Source organism: Acomys russatus, chromosome 4 (genome assembly GCF_903995435.1).
Source record: "Acomys russatus chromosome 4, mAcoRus1.1, whole genome shotgun sequence".
In the NCBI taxonomy this organism is placed as follows: domain Eukaryota; kingdom Metazoa; phylum Chordata; class Mammalia; order Rodentia; family Muridae; genus Acomys; species Acomys russatus.
Window position 1 is genome coordinate 32172678 of NC_067140.1, and position 26596 is coordinate 32199273.

At 40.1% G+C, this 26596-nt stretch overlaps 1 protein-coding gene across 2 annotated transcripts in view; it reads right to left on the reverse strand.

Moving 5' to 3' along the window:
* The window catches only part of Hsd17b12 (hydroxysteroid 17-beta dehydrogenase 12), a 142617-nt gene that overhangs the window by 36423 nt on the left and 79598 nt on the right, over nt 1-26596 (reverse strand). For both annotated transcript variants that reach the window (XM_051144206.1, XM_051144205.1), the window contains one exon: nt 16345-16452. In XM_051144206.1, the coding sequence (XP_051000163.1) occupies nt 16345-16452 (108 nt within the window). The remainder of the gene's footprint in view (nt 1-16344; nt 16453-26596) is intronic.

Here is a 26596-nt window from a genome sequence, read left to right on the forward strand (position 1 = left end):
CTCTGTGCATATAATGAAAATTTGGAAACCTATCCAACAGCGCTATACAAGAAAAGAAAAACAAAACAACAATAACAAAACAACTCTTTAGCCCAAAGTAATAAACTATCATGTAGGAGGATGGTGCTGAGTGCCCCAACTTCCCAACAAAAACTGTGAAGGCCAGAACAGGACTTCAGAGCATCAAGTCTAGGCTTATGCTCTGGATGAGTAAAAATAGATGTCAACCTCACTATGGTAGATCACAGCAGGCAGCAGGACTCTTGAGTCCTCTCTGCTTTCTCTATGCATCCTCTGCTGTGGAATCTAGGCTAACTATCATCTTTCATGGAACAATCAGTTCTGCGCTGTTGCTCCTATCAATTCTGAGCAAAGAGTAGCTCCAACCACAGTATCTTGGGATGCTGAACTTTTACATTCAAGGTAGTTTGGAGGCAATAGACTCTGGATGAAGCCTTGCTCTACTTAAAGACTTAACCCACTAAAGATGGACAAGGTCACCTTCCACTGTCTTACCAAAAGCTTGAATCACAGATGAAACTAAAAATCAGGCATCATGCCTAGAACTGGAGGAATTTTATCACAGGTCATCTCTCCTTAGTAGTACTCAGAGTTATTTCCTAACCCCCAACAAATACCTGCACTCCTGTCCCATGGAAGGGTACTAAGCTTTCACTATCCGACTTTAGTTGCCCATTTGTGGGTCTCAGTGGACATGTGTATGTTAACAAATCTGTCTATAGTTTCTCCTGCTACTTTTAGTGTCAGATCATTTCAGCAGGCTGTACTATCAAATCTTCTAAGGGAAAATTTGAGTGCCACTACACTCTTCAATACCTGTTTCCAGTAAATGCAAAACACTGGCAATCTCTTGGAGAAAGGCAAACCCATTGCAGTTTTATTTTGAGACAGTAGGTGACAGCAATAGCCAAACAGCAGCTAGGAAGCTCCCAGAGAAGGGCTGAAGGAAGAGGGAGTGCTGTGAGTAGGAGTGAAAGATGGAAATATTCCCATTACAGCTTAATCTCATTAAAGAGGGGTACGAACAGTTATATCGCTTTATGTACTTATTACAACATGCCTTACAGGATTCACAGAAACAATCTCATAAGTTGTTCTAACCTTATTCAGAAAGTTGACAACCTCTCCAACTGGGTGGTAGCTGAAATTAGCATTAACCCTGCACCTTCAGTGAGTTTTGTAGCTTCTTCCACCAGGAACCACAGTTCTGTGTTGCTGCTCCCACCCCCAGGGCCTACAAAACCCTTTCAGTAGTGAACACATCATCTCATTCAGAAAGCAAAGCACAGCTATGTAAGTTCAGAATTCTCACTGTGCTAGTAATCAGAGCAAGGCCTTGAACACTGAAAATCTTCCCAAAGCTCCTTATGAGGATCTAAGACTGGAAGAAGCCTGTCTTTATTTTTCTGTCCTGTTGCTGTGATAAAACACCCTGGCAAAACAAAAACAAAAACAAAAACAAAACAAAAAAAACAAAAAAAATCAAACAAACCTTAAGGGGAAAAGATCCATTTCCGTTCATTGTTTGAGGTCATAGTCCTGGCAGGGAGCTGTACTCAGCTACACTCTGAGATCTCATTTTGAACCCCAAAGAATACAACTGGCACAGTAAGTGCTACATTTAGAAAGACGTGGAAAGTCCAGAGTAATTCTGGGTGTTATATCACTATTTTAATTTATATCATACTGCTTAAAATCATTTCCATATTTCATTCTCTAATACAAGACAAATTTTTTCCTTCAAAGTTCCTGTGCTGCTGATTTTCATGGGTCTAGAATCCTCTAGCACAACCAGTTGCCAGAGGCAGAATGATGTCATTAGAAAATTAGATTTCTAGTATCTGGGTTGGGCATGAGGGTGGAGCAAACAACAATAAATTACTAAAAAATGAAAATCCATTCATGCACTAACTCCACACAGACCACTTTCAATTGGCTTCATTTTTTACATTAACAAGAAACATAAGAAATTAATGTGGTTTAAAAATACTTTGCCTAATGGCTGGGCTTCCAAATATAAATCACGTAGTCTCTGTTGCCTTCTTATGATACCAATGCAGAAACACTTCAGTCACATTCACAGATATATGAACCCAGACCCAGCACCAAAAGCTCACTAGTAAAACCCGCCTCATACAATGATGCCATTTCACTGTATTTTGAAATAAACTTTGCTGTTTCTTTTGTTTTTTAATGTGGACTTCAGGAATAGTGAACATACCAAAGGTTCAATGAGTGTGTATGAGGGGTGTGTGCGTGGTGCGGAGGGGCATTTCTGTCTTAAATTTCTGTGAAATGATCTGGGGTTTGACCTCGGTGGTAGAGAGCTTGTCTAGCATGTGGGAGACAGAGTTCCATTTCCAGCACCGTAAAAGAACTGTAAAGGGGTAGGGAATCCACATCCAACAGAGCCAGGATTGAGCCCTGCTCCCCCACCACTGCTTCTACAACTGGGACATAAAGTGAGCCTGTTTCCTCACTATCCTTCATACATGAAATTAGCACAATCATTTTAGCAAAGGAAATAATGTGCACGGTCATAACTCCATTGTTTGGAGCATGTTAAAATGTCAATAAACAGAGAAGCTGCTGTCATGTGGCCATTTATCCAACGAACATTTACTGTCCTACTTTGTACTCAGTACCAAGTATCTTGCTTTTAGTATATATGACCAGTATCAATGCAAACAGATCCTTCTTGAAGGCAGAGTTCAGGGCAGCTCTAAACAAAGTAGCTGTTTATACGGCTACATTTATCCCAGTACCTCCTCTGCCCTCTTCACTGCATTCAAAAGACCTAGTCTCACAGTTGTAGGGAGATAGTGACAGAGACGCAAAGAAATTTCCTTTTTTGCCTTCTTAACATATTGCTGGAGCTAGCACATGTTCATACACTGACAGATGATATTTGGAACACGATGTAAAACATTTTGCAAACTTTACAGTTTTCACACACTTCTAAGTAGCAATTTCCAAATAAAAGAGAGTTTACAAGGCTCTAGATTTGCAGTGCCTTTAATCAGAAATTGAAAAATTAAGACTGAGTCAGAAGCAACAGCACACACCTCTGTTACACTGTTTAATTACAAACTGCTACATGACTGATCCTCATTACAAAATTAGATAAGATTTGGACATGTAAAATTGAAAGTGAGAATGCAAGAAGAATGACACAAGGTTAGGGGTTCAATGTTAGCTAATAGGGAGTTATTTATCAATTTCTATTTACATTTCTGAAATCACACAACTAATTATCCAGATTTAAGTAAAAGGTCTGCTTTAATTAATGCCATTAGCAGTGTCTAAGGGAAATAAACCTGAATTCCAGCAATCTTATGTTCACTTTAGAAATCTAACCTCAGTCAATATATTTAATGTGATGAAAAGGCACTCTCCTGGATGATGTGTCCAAGGAGTGTCCCTACATAAATGAGCCTCCATGTCTACCCTGTTACCATAAGAGCCTTTTACCAGGCCTCTACATCATTTAGTACAAAGGAACTCTACTGGCACTGGGTACATGGATCTGCACTGAATTTCTCTCAACTTCTCAAGGCAGTTTAGCTCTGGGTGAAGACATCATTTTGTTTTACAGAATTTTTGGTTTACATCATTTGCTCTACAGAATTTTGTAGAAGAATGTCTCCCTGTTGTTCATGATAAAACTTGAAAGTTGCTATTGATTGGTTATCTAATTCTGAATAATTTACTTAACTGCTCTATGTTGTTTGTCTTTCAAATGGGCAGAGTAGCACATTCATTCATTCATTCAGCAAGAGTCTCTCTATGTTGCCCTGGCTGTCCTACAAGTCTCTATGTAGACCAGGTTGGCATTATACTCATGGAAATTCATGTCTCTACTTCCCAAGTATTAGGATTAAAGACATGCACCATTCTGCCCAGCCTGGGGCACAGGAGTGTTCAGATTTATCTTCTTAGTCACTTCCACCCTCTGATGCTACCCTTCTAATATATGTTCGTATCATCTTGGAAGAGCCTTATTAGCTTCCTCACACTCCTTGTCTTCTTCCACTTGGAACTCAGAAGAACTTCCTAAAATGTTATCAGTTTGTGCTTAAAATTCTACTGTGGCTTCCCTCAAGTCTGTTAAACTAAATTTGGCCCGAGGATACTGCCATACTTTAACTTCTACTTAACACGCTACAATTTTACTTAACAGGTAAACTGACAGAAGACCTAACTTATGCCAGGCTCTAAAGAAACTGGGGATGAATGGCTAACTGTTGTACCTATTAGTATGAAGCACACGCTGGCATCCTGGCTTCTCTCAGCTCTTCTCGCCCTGCCCCATACCCTAAACTTCTCTAGCTCATGTGCTTCCCTTCTCCCACAATCTAATTCCTACATAACCCTGCCACTTCAGCCATGCGCCCTCTTGGTCCAACACCAGCCCCATCTCTTTTGGTCCTCCTCTCTTGCTCTACCCTCTCATAGCCCAGTACAGTCCACCAGGCATGTTCTATTACCTTCTCTCCCTGCTCTGGACTCTTCCAGATGTCTCTAGCTGGCTGTACTCCCCCTCATGTCCACAATAAAACCCTCTCCTCAATCATACCTTGGAGCAAGCATGTCCTCGTTTTGTATAACTTAGGAACATATGTCTGAGATAGACAGGGAGAGTGTTAATACAGCAGCCAACTCAGTTCCAGGCAGGCAGCAGCTCTGACCATGCTCCAGCAAAGCAAACTTGGCAGAGTAAACAAGCCATCTCTCTACCTCACCTCCATTTAGTGGCCCCCAAGTTCTACCTGCCACATCTCAGGGCAGAGTTGTGAGCCTCTTGTTCTCAAGATGCCTGAGATGTGAACACATCTTTGCCCAAATGTAGTTAAGTTTAGTTCATCTAAAGGTTTTCCTTTACAGCTCTGTATTTATGAAGCTGGCTTTCTAAGACTTCAAGATGTGGTTCTGCCTAATTACCACTCTTCTACGAGAATGCCCTCTAGAATGCTTGTTCTAGGTTTAAAGGTCATCTCTCAAATGCCAAGACATCAAGTATTCGCACATGGTGTTCCTTCTACCTGGAAACCTCTCCACATCTCTTTTCTTACCCTTTCGTTTAAACTAAAACACAAAACTCTCAGGGAGATCATGTGTGATACACATTAACTGTCTCAACAGCTCCCTCTTTCGTTATAAGCTACATACTCTCAACCACTTGCTCAATGGCTATCTTTCATGAAAACAGAAATAACTTAAGTGTTGGTGTGCTTTACTATTATGTCCACTGCTATAACTCTAGAATATTAATAGCTCAACAAATCACCATATAACTCACTGAATGAGTCAATTAACAAACAGACATAGAGAACCAAATGATGGTTAGCCAAAGGTAAGAAATAATGGAAGAAAGGGAGGATGGAGAATACAGGAGTGCAACTGAATAAGAGGTATAACTTTTAATGGTCTACAGCATGGTGGACTACAGAGTAACTATGGTTTACAACCAACAGTAGTATATTTTAGAATAATCAATAGAAATTTCAGTATTTCTAACATAAAGCAATAAAAGTTTGAGATGACAGCAATACAGTTACTCTGATTATAGCACACTGTACCCCAAAATATATGTTAACTATAAAAGAAAAGGTAATATATAATGTAGATATTGCTTGGCTTTATACATTTTTAAAATAATTTTTAGTTTTAGTTTTAGTTTTAATTTTAGATTATTTTACTTTATTTTATGAGTATGAGTGCTTAGCCAAGATGTATGTATGTGTATCATGTACGCGCCTGGTACCTATAGAAGTTAGATGAGGGTAGTGGATGCCCTGAAACTACACGTATGGATGGTTGTGAGATAATTTGACGGTTGAGACCTGAGTCAGCCATAGAAAACTAGAATTTATAGCCACCTAGTAACAAGTTGCCTAGAGACACCCAATTTGTAGCTAGCATCTGGAAAAAAAAGCATATTGGGAACTGTCTTTGTACCTAATCGCAACTACGCTGACACTGCGTGGATACCGACAGAGTGAGACTGCAGCACTACAAAAGGGAAGTTTCACATGTCCTAAATCTTTACAAGGGAAAACAATATCTTGGCAGTGACAGAAAAACTGCTCCTTCCTTACACAGTCTTCCTGTTACCACTTTAGTTAATAGTTCTTTGCACTTTTTTAACCCTCAGCCATTTAAACTTGGGCTTCATGAAAAGGAGCTTCTCTGTTACCAGTGCTCAGCCCCTCAATCATGCTCTCTTGCTTTTCCTCTGATTCAGGCATCATACCAATGACCTATCACTACAGTTTCCTTTCAGTTTACCCTTCTCCCCATTTCAGAATGACTTTTCCCTTCCTTTTACTAACTAAAGCCATTTTTTTCAAAGTGACTGTGACGGTTTTAATAAGACTCCCCTCCCACCCCCCACCCTCGATATTTGAATGCGTAGTCACCAGGAAGTGACACTACTTGAAAGGTGTGACCCTGTTGGAGGAAGTATGCCACAGAGGCTGGGCTTTGAGGTTTCAAAAGTCAATGCCAGGCCAGAATCTCTGTCAAGATGTAGCTCTCAACTACTGCTTCAGCACTTGCCTGTATGCCACCATGCTCCCCACCATGAAAATAATAGATTAAATCTATGAAACTGTAAGGAAGTCCCCAATGAAATGTTCTTTATTATAAGAGTTGTCTAGGTTATGGTGTTTCTTCACAGCAGTGAAACAGTGACAGATCTAGCTAAAAGTACAAAAGTAATAAAATGAATAACTAATCCCCATAAGATGAAAAGACAAGCACCACTGGCTCTTTAGAGGTATTTACATTTCAAAAGACAATTTAAAACAATTTTAAAGTTCCAAAGAAGTGCAGGAAGATAGGTTCTAACTTTATAGATTTTTATTTTATTTTATTTTTAATTTGTTCATTTAGCATCCTGACTGTAGAACCTTCTTCCCCTATCAAGGACACAGGACTGCCTGTATCCTCTTCCTCTATGATCTAGCAAGATTCCCTGCCAGGGGTAAGTGAGCAATGAGTGGGCAACAGAGTCCATGTCAGAGTAGCCCCTACTCCCCATATTATGAGACTCACAAGGAAACTGTGAGTCTATGGACTACATCTGACAAAGGGTCTAGGTCCTCACCATGCATGGTCCTTGGTTGGTGAATCAATCTCTGCAGCATCCCCCCCTTCCTCCTCCCTCTGCCTGGATTTGTTGCCTCCACTGGTGTCCTTGTGGAGCTCCTGTCCCCTCCAAGTCCTTTTATGCTCTAATTCTTTCATAAGACTCCTTGTGCTCCACCGTGAAGTTTGGCTATGAGTCTCATCATCTGCATCAATCTCCCACTGGTTGGAGTCTCTCTGTTTCTGTTCCTTTCCAAATTATATACTTTTGATCTCCTTTAGTTGTCTTACTGCACTACCCAGTACTTCAAGTACTATATTGAAGAGATACAAAGAGAGTGGACAGCCTTGTTGTGCCCTTTATTTCAGTGGAATTAAGTTTCTTTCTGTTTAGTTTGATGCTCCTTCTGTTTCTATTTTGTAGAATAGTTTAAAGAGAACTGGTATTAGCTCTTCTTTGGAGCTCTCGTAGAATTCTGGGCTGAATCCACCTGGCCTTGGGATTTTTTTTTTGGTTTGTAGACTTTTGATGACTGCCTCTATTTCCTTAGGAGATATAGGACTATTTAATTTGTTTACCTGATTTGATATCTATCAAGAAAACTGTCCATTTCATTGAGATTTTTAAATTTTGTGGCAAATAGGCGCTTTGAAGATCTAATGAGTCTTTGGATTTCCTTGGTGTCTGTCATTATATCTCCCTTTTCATTTCTGAGCTTATTGATTTGAATACTCTCCCTCTGCCTTTTAGTTAGTTTGACTAATAGTTCGTCTGTCTTGTTGATTTTTCTCAAAATCCAGTTCTTTGTTTTGTTGCTTCTCTTTAGTGGTTTTCTTTGTTTCTAATTTATTGATTTCAGCCCTGAGTTTGACAATTTCCTGTCATCTACTCCTCTTTGGTGTGCTTGCTTCTTTTTTGTTCGAGAGCTTTCAGGTATGCTGTTAAGTTGCTAGTATGGGATCTCTCCAATTTCTTTATGAAGTCACTTAGTGCTATAAACTTTCCTCTTAGTACCGCTTTCATTGTGTCACATAAGTTTGGGTATGTCGTACAGTCATTTTCATTGAATTCTAGAAAGTCTTTAATTAATTAATTTTTTTATTTCATCCCAGGCCCAGAGGTGATTAAACAGGGAGTTGTTCAGTTTCCATGAGTTTGTAGGTTTTTTGCTGTTTCTGTGGTTGTTGAATTCCAGCTTTAATCCATGGTGGTCTGATAAGATGCAAGGAGTTATTTTAATCTTCTTCTATCTGTTGAGGTTTGCTTTGTGATAAAGTATATGGTCAGTTTTGGAGAAGGTCCCATGAGGTGCTGAGAAGAAGGTATATTCTGTAGGTATCTGTTAGGTCCATTTGATTCATGACATATATTAATTTCATTATTTATGCATTTAGTTTTTGTCTTGATGACCTGTCTATTGGTGAGAGTCGGGTGTTGAAGTCTGCAACTATTAATGTGTGGGGTTCGATGTGTGATTTAAGCTTTAGTAATGTAAGCTTTGGCATCTGTTGTCTCTTAGTGTCAGCAAGACATCTGTCCAGGCCCTTTTATGAATGTGGGTGCCCCTGTGTTTGAGGCATAGATGTTCAGGATTGAGACATTATCTTGGTGTATTTCTGCTATGAAGTGTCCTTCTCTTTCTCATTTAATTTGTTTTGGTTGAAGGTCTATCTTATTAGCTATCAAAGTGGCTACTCCAGCTTGGTTTTTTTTTTTTTTTTTTTTTTTTTTGGGTCCATTTACTTGGACTATACCCTGTACCTGAAGTAATGTCTATCTTTATTGCTGATGTGTGTTTTTTGCATGCAGCAGAACGATGAGTCCTGTTTTCGCATCCATTCTGTCAACCTGTGTCTTTTTATTGGGGAGTTGAGGCCATAGATGTTGAGAGATTATGACCAGTGGCTGTTAGTTCCTGCTTTTTTTGATGTTGGTGGCAGTAGAGAGAGAGAGTGTGTGTGTGTGTGTTTCCTTTCTTTTGGTTATACAGATGTGGAGTTACTTATTTTGTGTGTTTTCCTTGGTGTAGTTAGCCTCCATGGGCTAGAGTTTTCCTTCTATTATCTTCTACAGGGCTGAGTTTGTGGCTAGGTACTGCTTAAACTTGGTTTTGTCATGGAATATCTTGGTTTCTCCATCTATGGGGACTGAAAGTTTTGTTGGGTATAGTAGTCTGAGTTGGTATCGGTGGACTTAGTTTTTGCATGACATCCGTCCAGGCCTTTCTGGTTTTCATAGTCTCTTTTTAGAAGTGAGGTGAAATTCTGATAGGTTTGCCTTTATATGTGACTTGGATTTTTTCTCACACAGCTTTTAATATTCTTTCTTTGTTTTGTACACTTAGTGTTTTGATTATCATGTGGCTAGAGGATTTTTTTTTTCTGGTCCAATCTATTTGGAGTTCTGTAAGGCTTCTTGACTGTTTATGGGCATTTCTTGGTTTTGGTTGGGGAAGTTTTCTTCTATGATATTGCTGAAAATGTTTTCTGGGTTGCGGAGATTGGAGCTTTCTCCTACTTCTATTTCTATTACTCTTAGCTTTGGTCTTTTTATAGTATTTTAGATTTCATGAATGTTTTGTGTTAGGAACTTTTTAGTTTTAACATTTTCTTTGACTGATGTATTGATAACTTCAACTGTATCTGCTACACTTGAGATCGTCTCTTCCACCTCTTGCATTCTGTTGGTATCACTTGTGTCTGCAGTTCCTGTTCTCTTTCCTAGGTTTTCCAACTCCAGGACTGCCTCAGATTGTGTTTTCTTTGTTGCTTCTAATTCTCTTTTTAGGTCTTGAATAGTTTTATTCATTCTTTCTTCTGTTTGATTGTATTTTCCTGTAGTTCTTTATAGGATTTATTTAATTCCTTCATCTGTATGAATGTATTTTCCTGTATTCCTTTGAGAGATTTATTTTCTTCTTTCAAGGCTTCTATCATTTTCATCACCTCAGATTTAAAGTCTTCTTCTGCACTTTGTGGATGTTAATATTTTCAGGGTGTGGTAGGAACACTGGTTTCCAGTGGTATCCAGTGAGTTTTGTTGCTTGTATTCTTGTGCTGGCCTCTAGCCATCTCGTTGTCTCTGCTGTTAGCAGGCCTGGAGATTCCTTTGATGGGGTTGCTGTCTGTATCCCAGATGGGCTAGGCAGGTCAGGAGCAGGCAAAGAGAGATCCAAGTCAAAGACTATTTGCTACGGTTTCCTGAAGCCTCTTTAGGATGGCGAACAATGGATGTTAGTGCCTGAGCTCAGCTCAGTTCTGTTGGGTTTGCTGTCTATGTCCCAGTCAGGTCAGGCAGGAGAAGAGCAGGCTGAGAAAGCTGCAAGCCAAAAGTTGCTTGGGTGCTCCTTAAGCCTCCTTGGTATGGTGGACAATGTGGATTGTGACCCATGCTTACTCACCTTTGCTAACCAGACCCTGCTGTCTGTGACCCAGAAGGGCCAGGCCGGTGGGGAGTGGGTAGAGAGAGATCCGAGCCCAAAGCTCCTTAAGTGTCCCAGAGGCCTCTTTAGGATGGCAGCTAATGTGGGTTGTAGCCCACAACAAACTCACCTCTGCTTGTTCACTCTCTGTGTCTCAGATGAGCCAGGCCAGTAAGCCAACTTTATAGATTTCTAAACCCTCTAAAGAAGACAGATTTTTCTCTTCCTAACATCCTTAGACAACTAGGACTACATGGCTCAACTTCCTATATGGCTCAATCTCACTTCCTTCAACACAGTTCTACAGTTTTCCCTAACACAGATCTGCAACCCTATGCTTCCTATGACTAGTCCTCCTTGGATGTTTTGGGGGAATGAAAGCCATCTAATCTACAAGTTGCTGTTCTGAAGTTAACTAAGTAAGTCCTCTTGGTTTTAAGTTCAGAAACTTGGACAGGTTAAGAACACAGGCAAAACTGACTGATATTAGCCTTTTAGTTTGGTAAAGAGAGCATTTATACTTGACTATCCCAACAACCTAAGAAACATGAACTTTGGGAGAGAAAATTAGATGCATTTATTTCTCAAATTCATGAGGTTTTATGTGGTGGGGGGAGGAATGGCTGCACAGGTAAGGTTTTTTTGTTTTGTTTTATGTTTGCATTCAGTTGATGGGGAGGGAAAAAAATCACAACACAACTGTGTTCATGCAAGCAATCCTAATTAAGTCAATGGGTCTGGGTTTGTTTCTATCTATCTCACACACAAACGCATTACACTAAAAGGAGGATGAGCTGGGAAAGAGGCCTTAGAAGGGGGAGGGAACAAAAGAAGGTAACTAGATATGAATATGTTCAAAATATATCATTTATATGTATGAAATTGTCAAAATTAAAAATACAAGCTATGTATAAAAAAGCATCAAGTACATTAGCAGAGTAAGTATTCACTTATAAAGGGCATTGGAAGAAAAGCAAATAAGGTCTAGTCCAGCTCTACTACCTATACATATCATAAAATGAGACCTGTTGGGGGGTATACTGTATGAAGTTGTGTCTGTCCTTCCTCTCCTACCTAAGGCATTCTCTGATTGGCTTTAAGAAAAATCTGATGGGAACCAGCTGGGCAGGAAGTGAAAAGCAGGACTTTCTGGGAGAGAAAAAGGAACCTGGAAAGAAGAGAAAGGCTTTTTGCCAGGAGAGGTAAGAGGAGACAGACATAACAACAGGCCTAGAAGGTATATAGATAACCACATGGCTGGATGGGCCTAGGTGTTTAGATTAACTTAGATGAGCTGGTTGGGAGTCTGCCAAGCTAAGGCCTAAGCTTTGAAATATTAAAAGGACTTGGTGTCTGTTATTATGGCTGAAGGATCACCAGGGTCCAATTTTAAATTAGGAGCAAGGTGTATGAATAGGAACCAAAGTGAATGAGTGCCATGGATAACACAGTTTTGAGCACCAATCAGCAGGATGACACTAACATCTGGTACTACCTGGTTCTCCTTACTCCGTGTGAAGCTTACACAAACCATGGTGCTAGGAGTAGAGAGGAGTTTGAAAGCATTTGGCATGAGGGAAATTCTTGCTCAGGATACTCAAAGCTATAGTAACTTTTAAAAGCTGAATCACATTTTCCCCACAGGGCCTTTCCTTGCCATTGCAGAATAAAGAATCTCACTTTTATAAAGTTAAAGAAGTCATTGTGGTAGAATTTGAAAAAGAGTATTGTCTGTGGTATGTTTCAAATCTAAGGTTACTCCCTTGGCTCTGGCAAATTACACATCTGAGATGTATTATACTGAATCCTCCAAACCAATTTGGAACACAAATGAGAGCTCCCCCCCAGATCAGGGAAGCATTACAGCAATCATATATTGATAAGCAACTGCTTTCTTAGTCAAGGAAGTAAGGACATAATTTTCTCTAAATGGTAAGGTTTTGTAAGTTTGCTGGAATCTGTACTTGTTGGCATTTGCCTGGAAGACAACAGCAGCTGCTTAATTTTTTACATAACATTATAGGTAACTTCTCATCCTACAGCATTTATAGTCTCTTCAGTTTATGGTGACCTTTCAGTATAAATTTGCACAATTCAGAGATGTTTTCTTTCCACTTACCTCATTGAAAACTTAATGTTTCTTTCATGACAAAATGCTTTAGCATTTCCTTTGTAATTCAGAAAGTATTAATTTGCCGTATTAAGCATTAACTATAGTTTTGCGCTTAATGCCATTCAAACAGTATATTCTAGTGATATTTTTATTTCTATCATTATTAGTTATAATTAATATTCAGTAAAAAAAACCCTCCCTATAACCTAATATTAATTACTAGGTCTTGGGAGCTGGGGAGATGCTCAGTTGGTAAAGTGCTAGCCATGTAAGCAGGAGGACTGAGTTTAGATCCCCAGCAACCACATTAAACAAAGAAACAAATAAAAACAACAATGAAAGCCTAGGTCCAGCTGCATGGACCTATGGTCCCAGTATTGCAAGGCAGAAAGAAGAGGTTTGTTCTCATTTGGAACACAAATGGGAGCTTCCCCCAGATCAAATAAGCATTACAGCAACCATATTTTGTTAATCAACTGCTTTTTCAGTCAAGGAAATAAGGATATATTTTTCTCTAAATGGTAACATTTTTATACGCTTTTAATTGTTCAACCAAGTCAGTAATAGAACCTGTCTCAAAAAATAAGGTGCAAAGCAACTGAGGAAGACACATACCCCACTCCACACAAATACACACATGTATGTGCACAAACTACTGCATCTTACTAGAAATCAATTGATACCTAGATTATCTTAAAGGATGCTACCAAGGTGAGATCTGTATTAAACAGAGGAGATAAATAAATGTGGTAATTTGGACTTTACTAGACAGAGGTGGAGTATGTGGAGAGAGATGAGAAAAAGAAAGAATATGAAAAGAAACTTAGGCAATCATGAAAAATAAAACATAAATGAGACTCACCTCACAAGGTCTAGAGGGCAGCACTGAGCCTGCACATTAGAGTTGAAATACAACATAGCAATAAGGTAAAATTCAGCTTACAAAGGTGCTTTGGAAGTGACCTCAGAATTACAGTGCAATACACAGGTAACAATTTCTTATAAAGGGTCAATGGTCAAGTAGATGGTTGTGATAGGATACAGAATACAGAGCAAACAGAAAGCAGAGCCCAACTAGTAAAGTAAAATATGTGTAGGCACTGCACCAAGCTCTCAGTGATTATGGAGACATCAGGTATAATTATTTTTATTACTGATCTGAGTTCAACTGGAAATCAAAACCAAAGCTGTCTTATGTTCCAACAAGTATTTAATCAGTAACTTTACTTCTTGGTGTGTGTGTGTGTGTGTGTGTGTGTGTGTGTGTGTGTGTGTGTGTGTGTGTGTGTGTGTATTTGTGCATTCCCTCACCTACAGGATAATTAAGTACCCAGTTCTTCTTGTGATAGGATCCCCATGCTACTGCATGTAAATGAGGTACTGTACCATGGCATGTAGATTAAGTATTCTGGCACCCCAGCCCCAGCAAATCAGACATTCATCCTGAAACCCCTCCCTACTGCCCAAGGTTTATAAATAAAGGCTGGCGGGTGTGCTTGAGCTCTGGAATGCTCACCATTCCTACATTATGACCTTCTGAGACTCCATTTATTCTGGGGAAGAACCACCACTAGATGCCCAGTGGTCAGGCAGTGATGGCAGAACTGCCTATGAATCCGATGGATCCATCACCACCAGCTTGGTGCTGACTGCAGATCAAGAGCCACCAGGTCTGTGTCTCACCAGACCTGCTTTCTGACTGGGCTAGTTTTGGCCTTTTATTTTCTGCTTCCTCTGGGGGCTGTAACAGATTATATCATCATGGGCCTCTGGAGCATGCAGTCTCCATTGCAGTCTGATACCAGCAATTTCATAATAAAAGACCTTAACTGTGAAGCTGGTGGATACTCAATTTCTACCTCCCCTGGTAAGACCAGGAACCTGGCCTGGTGCCCAGGCCACAGGCCTCACTCTAAGTGCTCTAAGCTGCCTCTGAGCAAGAAACAGGACCTTGGGACCTTGGATCTCAAGATCCTCTGGTTTTTGTCCAAAAGCAAGCAGCACCTGGACTAGCTCGCTCCATGCGGAATACGCACACACACACACACACACACACAAGACAAGAATGCATACCGATGGGACAAGCATACAGATGTGTGATATAGACTAACCTAGACAGGCCAGGTTAGCTAAAGGCCAATGAATACTTGGAATTATACTTGGGTAACTGACTTTACAAACTGTCTTATTTAGAAGTTATAAAAAGGAGGCTGGGTATTGTGGCACACACCTTTAATCCTAGGCAGAGGCAAGCAGATCCCTGTGAATTTGAGGCCATATTGGTTTATGAAGCAAGTTCTAGAATAGCCAAGGCTTTTGCACAGAGAAACCCTGTCTCTAAAACTAAAACCTAAACCAAACCAAAACAAATTATAAAAAGGCCATTCTATTGGGACTGAGAAGAGTCAGCTGTTAAAAGTGCTTGTTTTGCAAGCATGAGCAAGCAAGTTCAATTCTCAGCATCCTATAATAAGACAGGCACAATAGTACGCAACTGTAATTCCAGCACAGGGGTATCCCTGGGGCATAGTCTAGCCCAACTGAACCTCCGGACCCAGTGATAGGCCATCTTAAAACACAAGGTGGACAAGGATCAGAGACAAAGTTGACCTCTGACCCTCAGGTGCATTTACACAGACAAGCACGCGCAGAGTATCCACACTTACTGCCTCTACCTTCCTCCATCCCTTTTCCCTCACCCCACTGGTTCCCTTCTTCTGCTGTAATGTCATATGTGCCTGTGTATGTACATGTGAATGTCTATTATGTATATGCATACAGATATCAAATATGATATCTTATCTTCCCTCCAATTATCCTGTCAGGATCTTCTGATGACTTTTTTCTACAGCACAGTTCAATGTTCCCATGATTTCAGCAAAAACATTTGGCTATCCAGTAGGAGCAAGCAACTAAGGTACAACAAAACATAGCAATAGACTTAGAGAAAACAGACATTCCTCATATTGTCCCTTTATGACTTTAGACAAATCCTAAGTCTCTCAATAACATGATTTTGCCCCCAAGACAGGGTTTCTCTGTGTAGCCTTGGCTGTCCCGGACTCACTTGGTAGACAAGGCTGGCCTGAACTCACAGAGATCCACCTGCCTCTGCCTCCCAAGTGCTGAGTTAAAGGTGTGTGTCACGATGTCCAGCTCGATACCATGCATTTTCAAGTAACATATCTCCACCCAAAGGGACAAAAGGTGACGTGTATATGATATTCTTCTTTGTATAAAGCATAGATGAAAACTACCTTTCTGTGGTAGTAACATTTCATGGAGCTGAGCCTGTGACCAGTACCTACAAAGGTTTTACAGGGAATATGGGTTAGCTTTCCAGGCTTCATCTCCTTGGCCAAGAATGTTCAGCATCATGCACCTTGAAGAACAAGTATCACACAAGCATGCCTCTGCCTCCTGAGTACTGGGATGACAGGTATCTCCACCATGCCCAGTCTTTCAATGTATAACATATACAGAGAGACTGGGACTGGAAGTAAAGCAAGCAAGAAAAATAACCAAACTATAAAGTCACTGACAAAGCTTCAGGTACACACAGGCTAGTATCCACTCCTGACCAACTGGATCAGTGACAATCTCTTACCACTAAACACCTAATCTCCACAGAGAAAATAAGGATACAGTAAAAGCCAAAGAACGAACAAGAGAAGCCATAAATGTGGCAAAAATACAAACCTAAGACGCCAATTTCAAGACCAGACAGGCCTGTCTTAATTTTGTCATAAATATCATCCAATGAAAAGTCGACAGCAATGGTCCTTGTTTCAACTTTGAATTTTTCTTCTGGAAGGGGAAAAAAAAGACAAATGATGAGCAAAAGGGAAAACTAATACACGGCAATTATAATTAAATCTCTGGATAACATTATCCTTTCAAACTTTCTCCCCCCAGTTTGATATGACATTAGAGCAGGATAATTTTAAGCAATCATGAGACTATTTCTAAGAGATGATAGAGAGTCAACAAAACAATAGTTCAGCAATTGAAAGTTCCATCATCGTCACTGGGCTGCCTGTGTGCACCCTGTCAATTCTCCTCTTGTATATCAATAATGATAACTACTTTTCAGACTCAGACACAAATAAAAAAACATGATTCATATCATAATACTATATACTCTTTAAATATCACTGCCTTTGTGACTTTAATTGCAAATTGATGTCTCTTAATCTCAGGAAGATGTCTTTATATTGTAAAGTGGCTTTTTAAATTATTAACTAATTACATCCCAACCACATTTCCCCTCCCTCCTCTCCTCCCAGTCTCCCAGTCCTTACCCCATCCCCATCTACTCCTCCTCTGTTTCTCTTCAGAAAATGCAGGCCTCCCAGGGATATCAACTAAACATGGCATAGTAACTTACAATAAGACTAGGCACTTCCCCTCCTATTAAAGCTAGATGAGGCAACCAGATAGGAGGAAAAGGGTCGCAACACCAGGAACAGGTTCAGAAAGAGTATCTGATCCCTTTGTTAGGAGTTCCACAAAAACATCAGTACCTTTTGGGGGCTTTATGATTTATTTATGTATTTATTTATTTATTATGTGTATTGGTGTTTTTTCTGCATGTTTGTCTCTGTGAGGATGCCAGATCTAGAGTTACAGACAGTTGTGATCTGCCATGTGGGTACTGGGAATTGAATCCAGGTCCTCTGGAAGAGCAGTAAGTGCTTGTAACTGTTGCAAAGTATCTTGAAGTGTGAATGAATCACTAAAAGAAAAAAAGTTCACCTTAGTAAAATGAATGTGATCTTGCTGTAGTTTCTGGACTGGTTAACAATTAAGTCACTACATTTAAAGATCCATACAAAGTGCACAGTAATTAGCACACAAAGTGACATGAAAAAGACTTTGGTGCTCTCCTTTCCCCAAGACTATTAAGGTCCAAAGAGTTGCTGATAGAATTAAGAGCTTCTGAAGTGAGACCAGAGGAAACAAACTTATCAACGGTAGCATACAATGTTTGCTTCCACCTTCATGAGTCAAACCCTTTGAAGAATGTGGGCTCTGAGATCACCCCGACGTTGGTGCAGTATCATTTTCATATATCTTTATATAATGCTATGAACAAGACAGACATCATGTAGTAAAGGCTCAGCATCATCTTGTCACAATGAAGTACCCACTAGCCAGCTTAAGCCACTGGGCTCAGACGATGACCACTGGTTCAGGAGGCACTTTATAAATGCTAGGCCTTCCTTCCCCTTCACTACAATCTGCCTGCCCTCCCTTCCCAAACTAGCTAAGAGTGCTCTTTTAGGGAGCATTAGGATGATTCAAAAGAATTCATTTAGAAATCCTGCTTTCCAAATAGACTTTTCTTCAGTGGGAGTCAATGCAGACTCACCATGCACTTGCCATGATTAATCTTCATAGGGAGTGTCCATTCTTGATTCAAAGGATTGTGGCTACAACGAGAGCTGGCTTGTTGACAGATTTGATTTCTAGTAGAGTCAATGAAAAGTATCAACTCTACATAGAAATTTATGCATAACCTCCAAACCAAATAACCCAATAGAGAAATGGGGCTCAGAACTAAACACAGAATTCTCAACAGAGGAATATCAAATGGCTGAGAAACACTTAAAGAAATGCTCAACCTCATTAGTCATCAGAGAAATGCAAATCAAAATGGCACTGAGATTCCATCTTACACCCATCAGAATGGCTAAGATCAATAACTCAACTGACACCACATGGTGGCGAGGATGTGGAGAAAGAGGAACACTCCTTCATTGCTGGTGGGAATGCAAACTAGTACAACCACTTTGGAAAGCTATCTGGCGCTTTCTCAGAAAAATGGGAATAGGGCTTCCTCAAGACCCAGCTATTCCACTCCTTGGAATATACCCAGAAGATGCACTACCACACAACAGGGACATATGCTCAACCATGTTCATAGCTGCCTTATTCATAATAGCCAGAACATGGAAACAGCCTAAGTGTCCCTCAGTAGAAAAATGGATAAAGAAACTGTGGTACATTTACACTATGGAATACTACTCAGCTATTAAAAACAAGGAATTTCCAAAATTTGTGGACAAATGGATTGAACTAGAAATTATCATAATGAATGAGTTCACCGAGAAGCAAAAAGAGTTAAATGGCATATACTCACTTATATCGAGACACCAAGGGGTACAACCCCATGGAAAACTTTACCTACCAGGAAAGTGGGTCAGAGGGGAGGACATCCTATTGAGACTTTAGGTGGGAGAAGCCTGGGAGAAGGAGGAAATAGAAGGATCCAGAGGGTCCTGGAAAACTACAGGCGGGTCTGGGCCCTGGGGTCCTCCTCAAACTATGACACCAGTCAAGGAAAATATAGGCAGTAAACTTCGAACCCCTACCCAGACTAGCCAATGGACAGGACATTCTCCACCGTTAAGTGGAGAAGGAGATCTGACTTTCACACAAACTCTGATGCCCCATATTTGACCATGTCCCTTGGATGGAGACGCCTGGTGGCACTCAGAGGAAGGATAATAGGTCATCAAGAAGAGACTCGATACCCTATGAGCATATACAGGGGGAGGAGGTCTCCCTCAGTCACAGACATAGGGGAGGGGAATGGGGGGGAAGCAGGAGGGAGGGAGGAATGGGAGAATACAAGGGATGGGCTAACAACTGAGATGTAATTTGAATAAATTAATAATAAAGAAAAAAAAGAAATTTATGCATAACCTAGAGTTGTACAAAGACAAGCTGCAGAGAGAACAAGCTAGACACAGGTGAAGACAGAAATGAGAAGGATCCATAAAATTAGATCATATTGCCAGAATTAGTTTGAGGCCAGGTAGAGCAATTCAGACAGAAGCCAAGAGAAGCAAGTTTGAAGCAATCAGCTTTGAGAGGAGTTTGGACCAGAAGAGCTGAGTTGAACCAGCCAGAAAGAGTTCAGAAAGAGCTATAAAGGCTTGGAAATACTTTTATCTCATTCCCTCATCTGAAGAAATAAAAATGTTTACAGCTGGGGATATCAAGTATGAAAATGCTAGAAAATATATCTAACTTGCACAAATTTGTATATTATTTATACATTTTCTATCATTAAGACAGAAAGAACATACTTCTCCATGGTCTCTAACTCTGCTCCAACACACCTGCATTCCCTGATATGTTTTAGGTTCCATCCATGTGTCCAACCATAGTCATTCTTTGTTGTTAACTGGACTACATTTGGAACTAACTAAAGTCTAAATGGTTGGGCACACCTGTGAGGGATTTTTTTTTTCCATAATTAAATCATTTGAAGCAGGAACAGCCACTTCTTATGTGGATCTTTGAAATAGAAAGATCCACCTTTAATTTGTGTCATACCTTCTGCTTGCATCTTATATAAAGGACACAGAAGAAAGAAGCTTCTCTCCCCCTACCCCTGCCTGCTTGCTCTTATTCTCACTAGTAAATCCATTCCTTTGCTGGTATTATAACTTCGTTGGGATTCTGGTGTATACTGAAGACCAGCTGAAACATCCAGCTTTGAGGAATGAACAACTACAGGATTCTGGGGATTTCTATTGGTAGACAGCCATTGTTGGACTAGCTGGACTATAGCCTGTAAGTCATTTTAATAAATTTCCTCTTATAGAATGATTATTTTCTCAAATCTCTCCCCAAAGTACCTGAGTATATTAAGTATGAAAATGCCAGGAATTATGTTTAATTACACAAACTTGTAAATCTTATAGGTCTATTCCTCTAGAGAACTCTGACTAATATAATCCACTATGAAATTCATGTTAATTTCCTCCATTTTGCTGTATTATAACAACATCTAATACTCAAGTCATACAATGTGTGGACATATTTTTAATGGTTTCCATTTCCTTCAAGGAAAAGCTTCTTACTCTTGGGTATATCCTGGAGACTTATATAACCTCATCAGGCACACACCATATGTGAATGTGCATGGAGTCTCTGCTTTCTATCAAACAGGGATAATTTTTATTCTTTGTCTTCCCAGCACCTAGTGGGATACCTGGCATGCAACAGAGATCTCTCTGTTATGGACGCTGAAAGAGTATGGAGGACAGCATAGATGTTCACTTAAGATATAATAGCATAGGCTATTAGACATCTTAAAATAGAAGATAAACTTTAGACAACTCAATTCTTTCCCTCTTAATCCTCCCTCTTAACATCCCTTAGAAACCAGCCAAGATTCATTCCAGGCATGCAGGGGTGGTTTAACATACGGAAATCCATCAATGTAATCCACCATATAAACAAACTGAAAGAGAAAAACCACATGATCATCTCTTTAGATGCAGAAAAAGCATTTGACAAAATCCAACACCCATTTATGTTCAAAGTTCTGGAGAGATCGGGAATACAAGGCACTTATCTAAACATAATAAAGGCCATATACAGCAAACCAACAGCCAACATTAAATTAAATGGAGAGATACTCAAGGAAATTCCTCTAAAATCGGGAACCAGACAAGGCTGCCCCCTGTCCCCTTATCTCTTCAATATAGTTCTTGAAGTTCTAGCCAGAGCAATAAGACAGCAAAAGGAGATCAAAGGAATCCAAATGGGAAAGGAAGAAGTCAAATTATCCTTATTTGCAGATGATATGATAGTGTATATAAGTGACCCGCAAAATTCCACCAGAGAACTCCTACAGCTGATAAACACCTTCAGCAAATTGGCAGAATACAAAATAAACTTTAAAAAGTCAGTAGCTTTCCTGTATACAAATGACAAACAGGCAGAGGAAGAAATTAGGAAAACTACTCCCTTCACGATAGCCACAAACAATATGAAATATCTAGGAGTAACTCTAACCAAGCAAGTGAAGGACTTATTCAGAAAAAACTTCAAACCTCTAAAGAAAGAGATTGAAGACGACGTCAGAAGATGGAGGGATTTACCTTGTTCGTGGATCGGGAGAATCAACATAGTAAAAATGGCCATCTTACCAAAAGCAATTTACAGATTCAATGCAATATCTATCAAAATACCTACAAAATACTTTGAAAATATTGAAAGATTAATTCTCAAATTCATATGGAGAAATAAAAAACCCAGAATAGCAAAAACAATCCTATACAACAAAAGATCCTCCGGAGGAATCTCCATACCTGATCTCAAGCTGTACTACAGAGCAACAGTAATTAAAACAGCATGGTACTGGCAAAGCAATAGACTGGTGGATCAATGGAATCGAATTGAAGACCCAGAGATGAATCCACACACATTTGCTCACTTGATTTTTGACAAAGAAGCCAAATCTATTCAATGGAAAAAGGATAGCATCTTCAACAAATGGTGCTGGTCTAACTGGATGTCTACATGTAGAAAAATGCAATTAGACCCTTATTTGTCACCATGCACAAAACTCAAGTCCAAGTGGATTAAAGACCTCAACTTAAAACCAGAGACATTAATTCAGTTAGAGGAAAAATTGGGGAAGAGCCTGGGACACATAGGCACAGGAAACAACTTCCTGAACAATACACCAACAGCCCAGGCCTTAATGTCAACCATTAATAAATGGGACCTCATGAGGCTGAGAAGCTTCTGTAAGGCAGGAGACAGTGTCAAGAGAACAAAACGACAGCCTACAGAATGGGAAAAGATCTTCACCAACCCTACATCTGACAAAGGTCTAATATCCAAAATATATAAAGAACTCAAGAAATTAAACACCACCAAACCAAATAACCCAATTGAGAAATGGGGCTTGGAACTAAACAGAGAATTCTCAACAGAGGACTATAAAATGGCCGAGAAACACTTAAAGAAACACTCAACCTCCTTAGTCACCAGGGAAATGCAAATCAAAACAACTCTGAGATTCCATCTTACACCCATCAGAATGGCTAAGATCAAAAACTCAAATGACACCACATGTTGGCGAGGATGTGGAGAGAGAGGAACACTCCTTCATTGCTGGTGGGAATGCAAACTAGTACAACCACTTTGGAAAGCTATCTGGCGCTTTCTCAGAAAAATGGGAATAGGGCTTCCTATTCCCACTCCTTGGAATATACCCAGAAAATGCCCTACCACATAACAGGGACATATGCTCAACCATGTTCATAGCTGCTCTATACATAATAGCCAGAACATGGAAACAGCCTAAGTGTCCCTCAGTAGAAGAATGGACTAAGAAACTGTGGTATATTTACACGATGGAATACTACTCAGCTATTAAAAACGAGGAATTCCCGAAATTTGTGGACAAATGGATTGATCTAGAAATTATCATAATGAGTGAGTTCACCCATAAGCAAAAAGAGACAAACGGTATATACTCACTTATATCAAAACACTAGTCCAAGGGATACGTACCATGAAAATCTTTACTTACCAAGAAAGTGGGTCAGAGGAGAGGATATCCGATTGAGACTTTAGGCAAGAGTAGCATGGAAGAAAGAGGAAATAGTAGGACCCACAGGGTCCTGGAAACCTACAAGAAGAACTTTATGACAGGCAGGTCTGGATCCTGAAGTCCTCCTCAAACTAAGGCACCAGCCAAGGCGAATATAGGCAGTAAGCTTCGAACCCCTACCAAGATCTAGCCGACGAACAGGATATTCTCCACCGTTGAGTGGAGAGTGAGATCTGACTCTCACACGAACTCTGGTGCCCCTTTTCTGACCATGTCCCCCGGATGGGGAGATCTGGTGGCACTCAGAGGAAGGATAGCTAGTTACCAAGAAGAGACTTGATATTCTGAGAGCATATATAGGGGGAGGAGGTCTCCCTCAGTCACAGACATAGGGGAGGGGAGAAGGGGAGAAAATGGGAGGGAGGGAAGAATGGGAGGAAACAGGGGAAGGGCTAACAATCTAAATGTAATATGAATAAAAAAAAAAAAGAAAAGAAACCAGCCAAGACTTGACTCAGGGGTGAATGGGAAGATTGAGGCTATTTGTCTTGGGTTAGTCTCCCTATCCGAGTCTTGTAAAGAGAGTAAGAGGCTCTTAGGTGAACAGTGCAACAGTCAGTGATCACCAACTTTATGTCTAAACTTGTGAGGTTTCATTTAAGTACAATTATATTTTGTGTTTAAAACTTCATTTTCACATAAAATTATATATCTTATATATTTACAGATGTGAAAAAACATGGGTCTTTTATATTATTTCTATTTGTAAAAGGAAAACAAAGAATAAAAAGTTGCCTAGCTAACTAAATCCAATAAAAAGTTTCCTAAACCAAAGTCTTACTTCTCTCTCTCTCTCTCTCTCTCTCTCTCTCTCTCTCTCTCTCTCTCTCTCTCTCTCTCTCTCTCTGTCTCTCTCAGTTTTCTGAGATAGGGTTTCTCTGTGTAGTCCTGGCTGTCCTGGGCTCGCTTTAGGACCAGGCTGGCCTCAAACTCACTGTCTCCTTTTTTTCTTTTTTTCACCCTCATACCTGATCCTATCCTCCAATCTCATCTCCTGGCATGAGAATCTCCATATCTCCCCACATAGAGTGCCTGCCTTTTGTGGCTCTGGAGGAAAGGTGATTGAACCCAGTAAAGAATGAACAGATCTGACTCCATGCTAGAAGGCTCCTTTAGTTAAAATTATCAGGAATATTGCACAAATAATGGTCTGTTCTTTTCAATGTCCTTGAAAAAATATTCATGATACTTTTAATCTCTTGTGAAGAGACCCACTTTCAGTCAAACTCAAAAAAAAAAAAAAAAAAAAAATCACAGCTCATCAGGATTCCATGCCCAAACAAGCCTTTCTTTATTCAAAGCCAAGGTTATAATATTTTATTCATTCTGGTGCTTATAATGAGAAGAAACACTAGCAATAAAGACTTCACATTCGGACCTGCCCCACCCTCATGGCAGGGATATCATCGTTCTTTGAAAAACTCTACTTAAGTCTCTCTTTAAGAAAGTTTCTTAAAAGATGGTTCTTTTTTCCACCTGAAAACTTATCTGCCAATGAAAACATCTGCATTATTTGTTTGTTTGTTTGTTTAGAGAGGAGGAAAAAACACAAAAAGAAAATCTCATTACTGTTCTTCAGGTTAGAAGATGATATTGCAAGGAGCACAGAAACAGAATTCACTGGGAAGGGATGAGATCTAGTGGATGCTCAAGCACATTCTTATGTGCCAGTGTCTACAAAGTTAGTGCTCTGATGTACAGTTGTCTCTTCCTTAGTAACACAGGCTGCTATGGTATTATTTATGCTGTTAACTCTGCAAGAGCTCTCCTAATCCTGTGATCTGGCCATGAACATCTGACTCTACTTTTAAAAGTGATTTATTTATTACATTATCACCCATGGAATCCATGTCACTGTATTCTATTTTTAGCTTTCCAAACTAGTATCCAAATAGTTCTTTCCTCAGTTTGCTTTAGACTACCTTTTAAACCAATATATATATTCCAAGAGGTACATTTTGATTCACTTTTGATCTCTAGAATCAGAACATCTTATACTTGATGGCAAGTTTTCTTTCTTAGTGCTTGTCTTAGTCACTTTCCTATTGCTGTGAAGAGGCACCCTGACCAAGACAACACTTATAAAAGAAAGCATTTAACTGGGGTTGGCTTACAGTTTCAGAAGTTGTGGCTATTATCATCATGGCGAGATAGAAGTAGCTGAGAGCTACATTCTTATCCACAGGCAAGGAGAAGAAGAGGGGCAGGGGAGGAGGAAGGGAAGAGAGGGAGGAAGGGAGAGACAGAGGGAGAGGGAGAGAGGGAAAGAGGGAGAAAAGGTGAGAGAGAGAGACAGACAGACAGACAGACAGAGACAGAGACAGAGACAAAGACAGAGACTGGACCTGGCTTGGTTTTTAAAACTTCAAAGCCCACTCACTACCAGTGACATACCTCCTCCAACAAAGCCACACCTCCTAATCCTTTCAAACAGTTCCTCTCCCTAATGACTAAGCATTCAAACTTACAAGCCTATGGGAGCCAGTCTTATTCAAACCGCCACCATGCTTATAAATGGCATCACTGTTTTGTCATCAACAGTGCCTCAGATATGATAAAAGAAGCTCAAGACAGTGTTGACTTCAATAAAACAGCATTAAAGAGAACAGATCCCAAATGCAATATTCTGGATATCTCAGAGCTTATAACTAGTCACTATCACCACTGGTCAAAGAAGCAAAAGATGCTTGCCACAGCCATGACCTGAAATTAAAGGCGGGCTAACACTTCTACAAGGGGCATTTGTAGCCAGCAAAGCACCTGCTCTCAAACTGCCGCATGAGGGCAGGAGTCTGTGTCTGTGTTTTGTTGCTGTCATTTGTTCTCATCTTTCTCACTCAGTGTACAACAGTACCTGCTGTATATGAGTTCTGATTAAATAAATTCAAGAAACACACTGAATAGCACCCACAAGCCAGGCTTCACCCTGACAACTAATATCCTCAACTTGTGAAGGGGATGTATGCTGCTCTAATAATTGAGAGCAGATTATCAAAGAGATAATCAAAGAGCAACATGCTCACACTGAGTGTAAGTTTTAAATAGGACATGAAAATTGCATGGAGGGGTTTGTTGTTGTTGTTAGAAGTTGGTCTGGAGCTGGAAAGATGGCTCAGCAGTTAGGAGCACTGGCTGCTCTTCCATAGGACCTGATTCAATTCCCAGCAACCACATGGTGGCTCACAACTATCTATAATGTGATCTGATGTCCTCTTCTGGAATGTGGGTGAACATGCAGATAGAGCATTCATATACATAAAATAAATAAATCTAAAAAGAAAAGAAAAACATGCTAACGCTTCAGATTTGGCAGACTAGAGAGAAGTGGAGTTTGAGGTTCACAGGCTTGGAGTCAGGGGACCACAGGCAAGAGGGAGGGAGGAGACAAGTATAGGATGAGGAGAAAGGAAGAAGAGGTTGTGATGGCTTGGCATGTGGAGAGAAGCACATGCTGGATTGGCAGGATGGTGGAAAGCAGCCCATTGGGATTATGGATGGGAAGTAGCCCAGACAGGAATGATTAAAGCA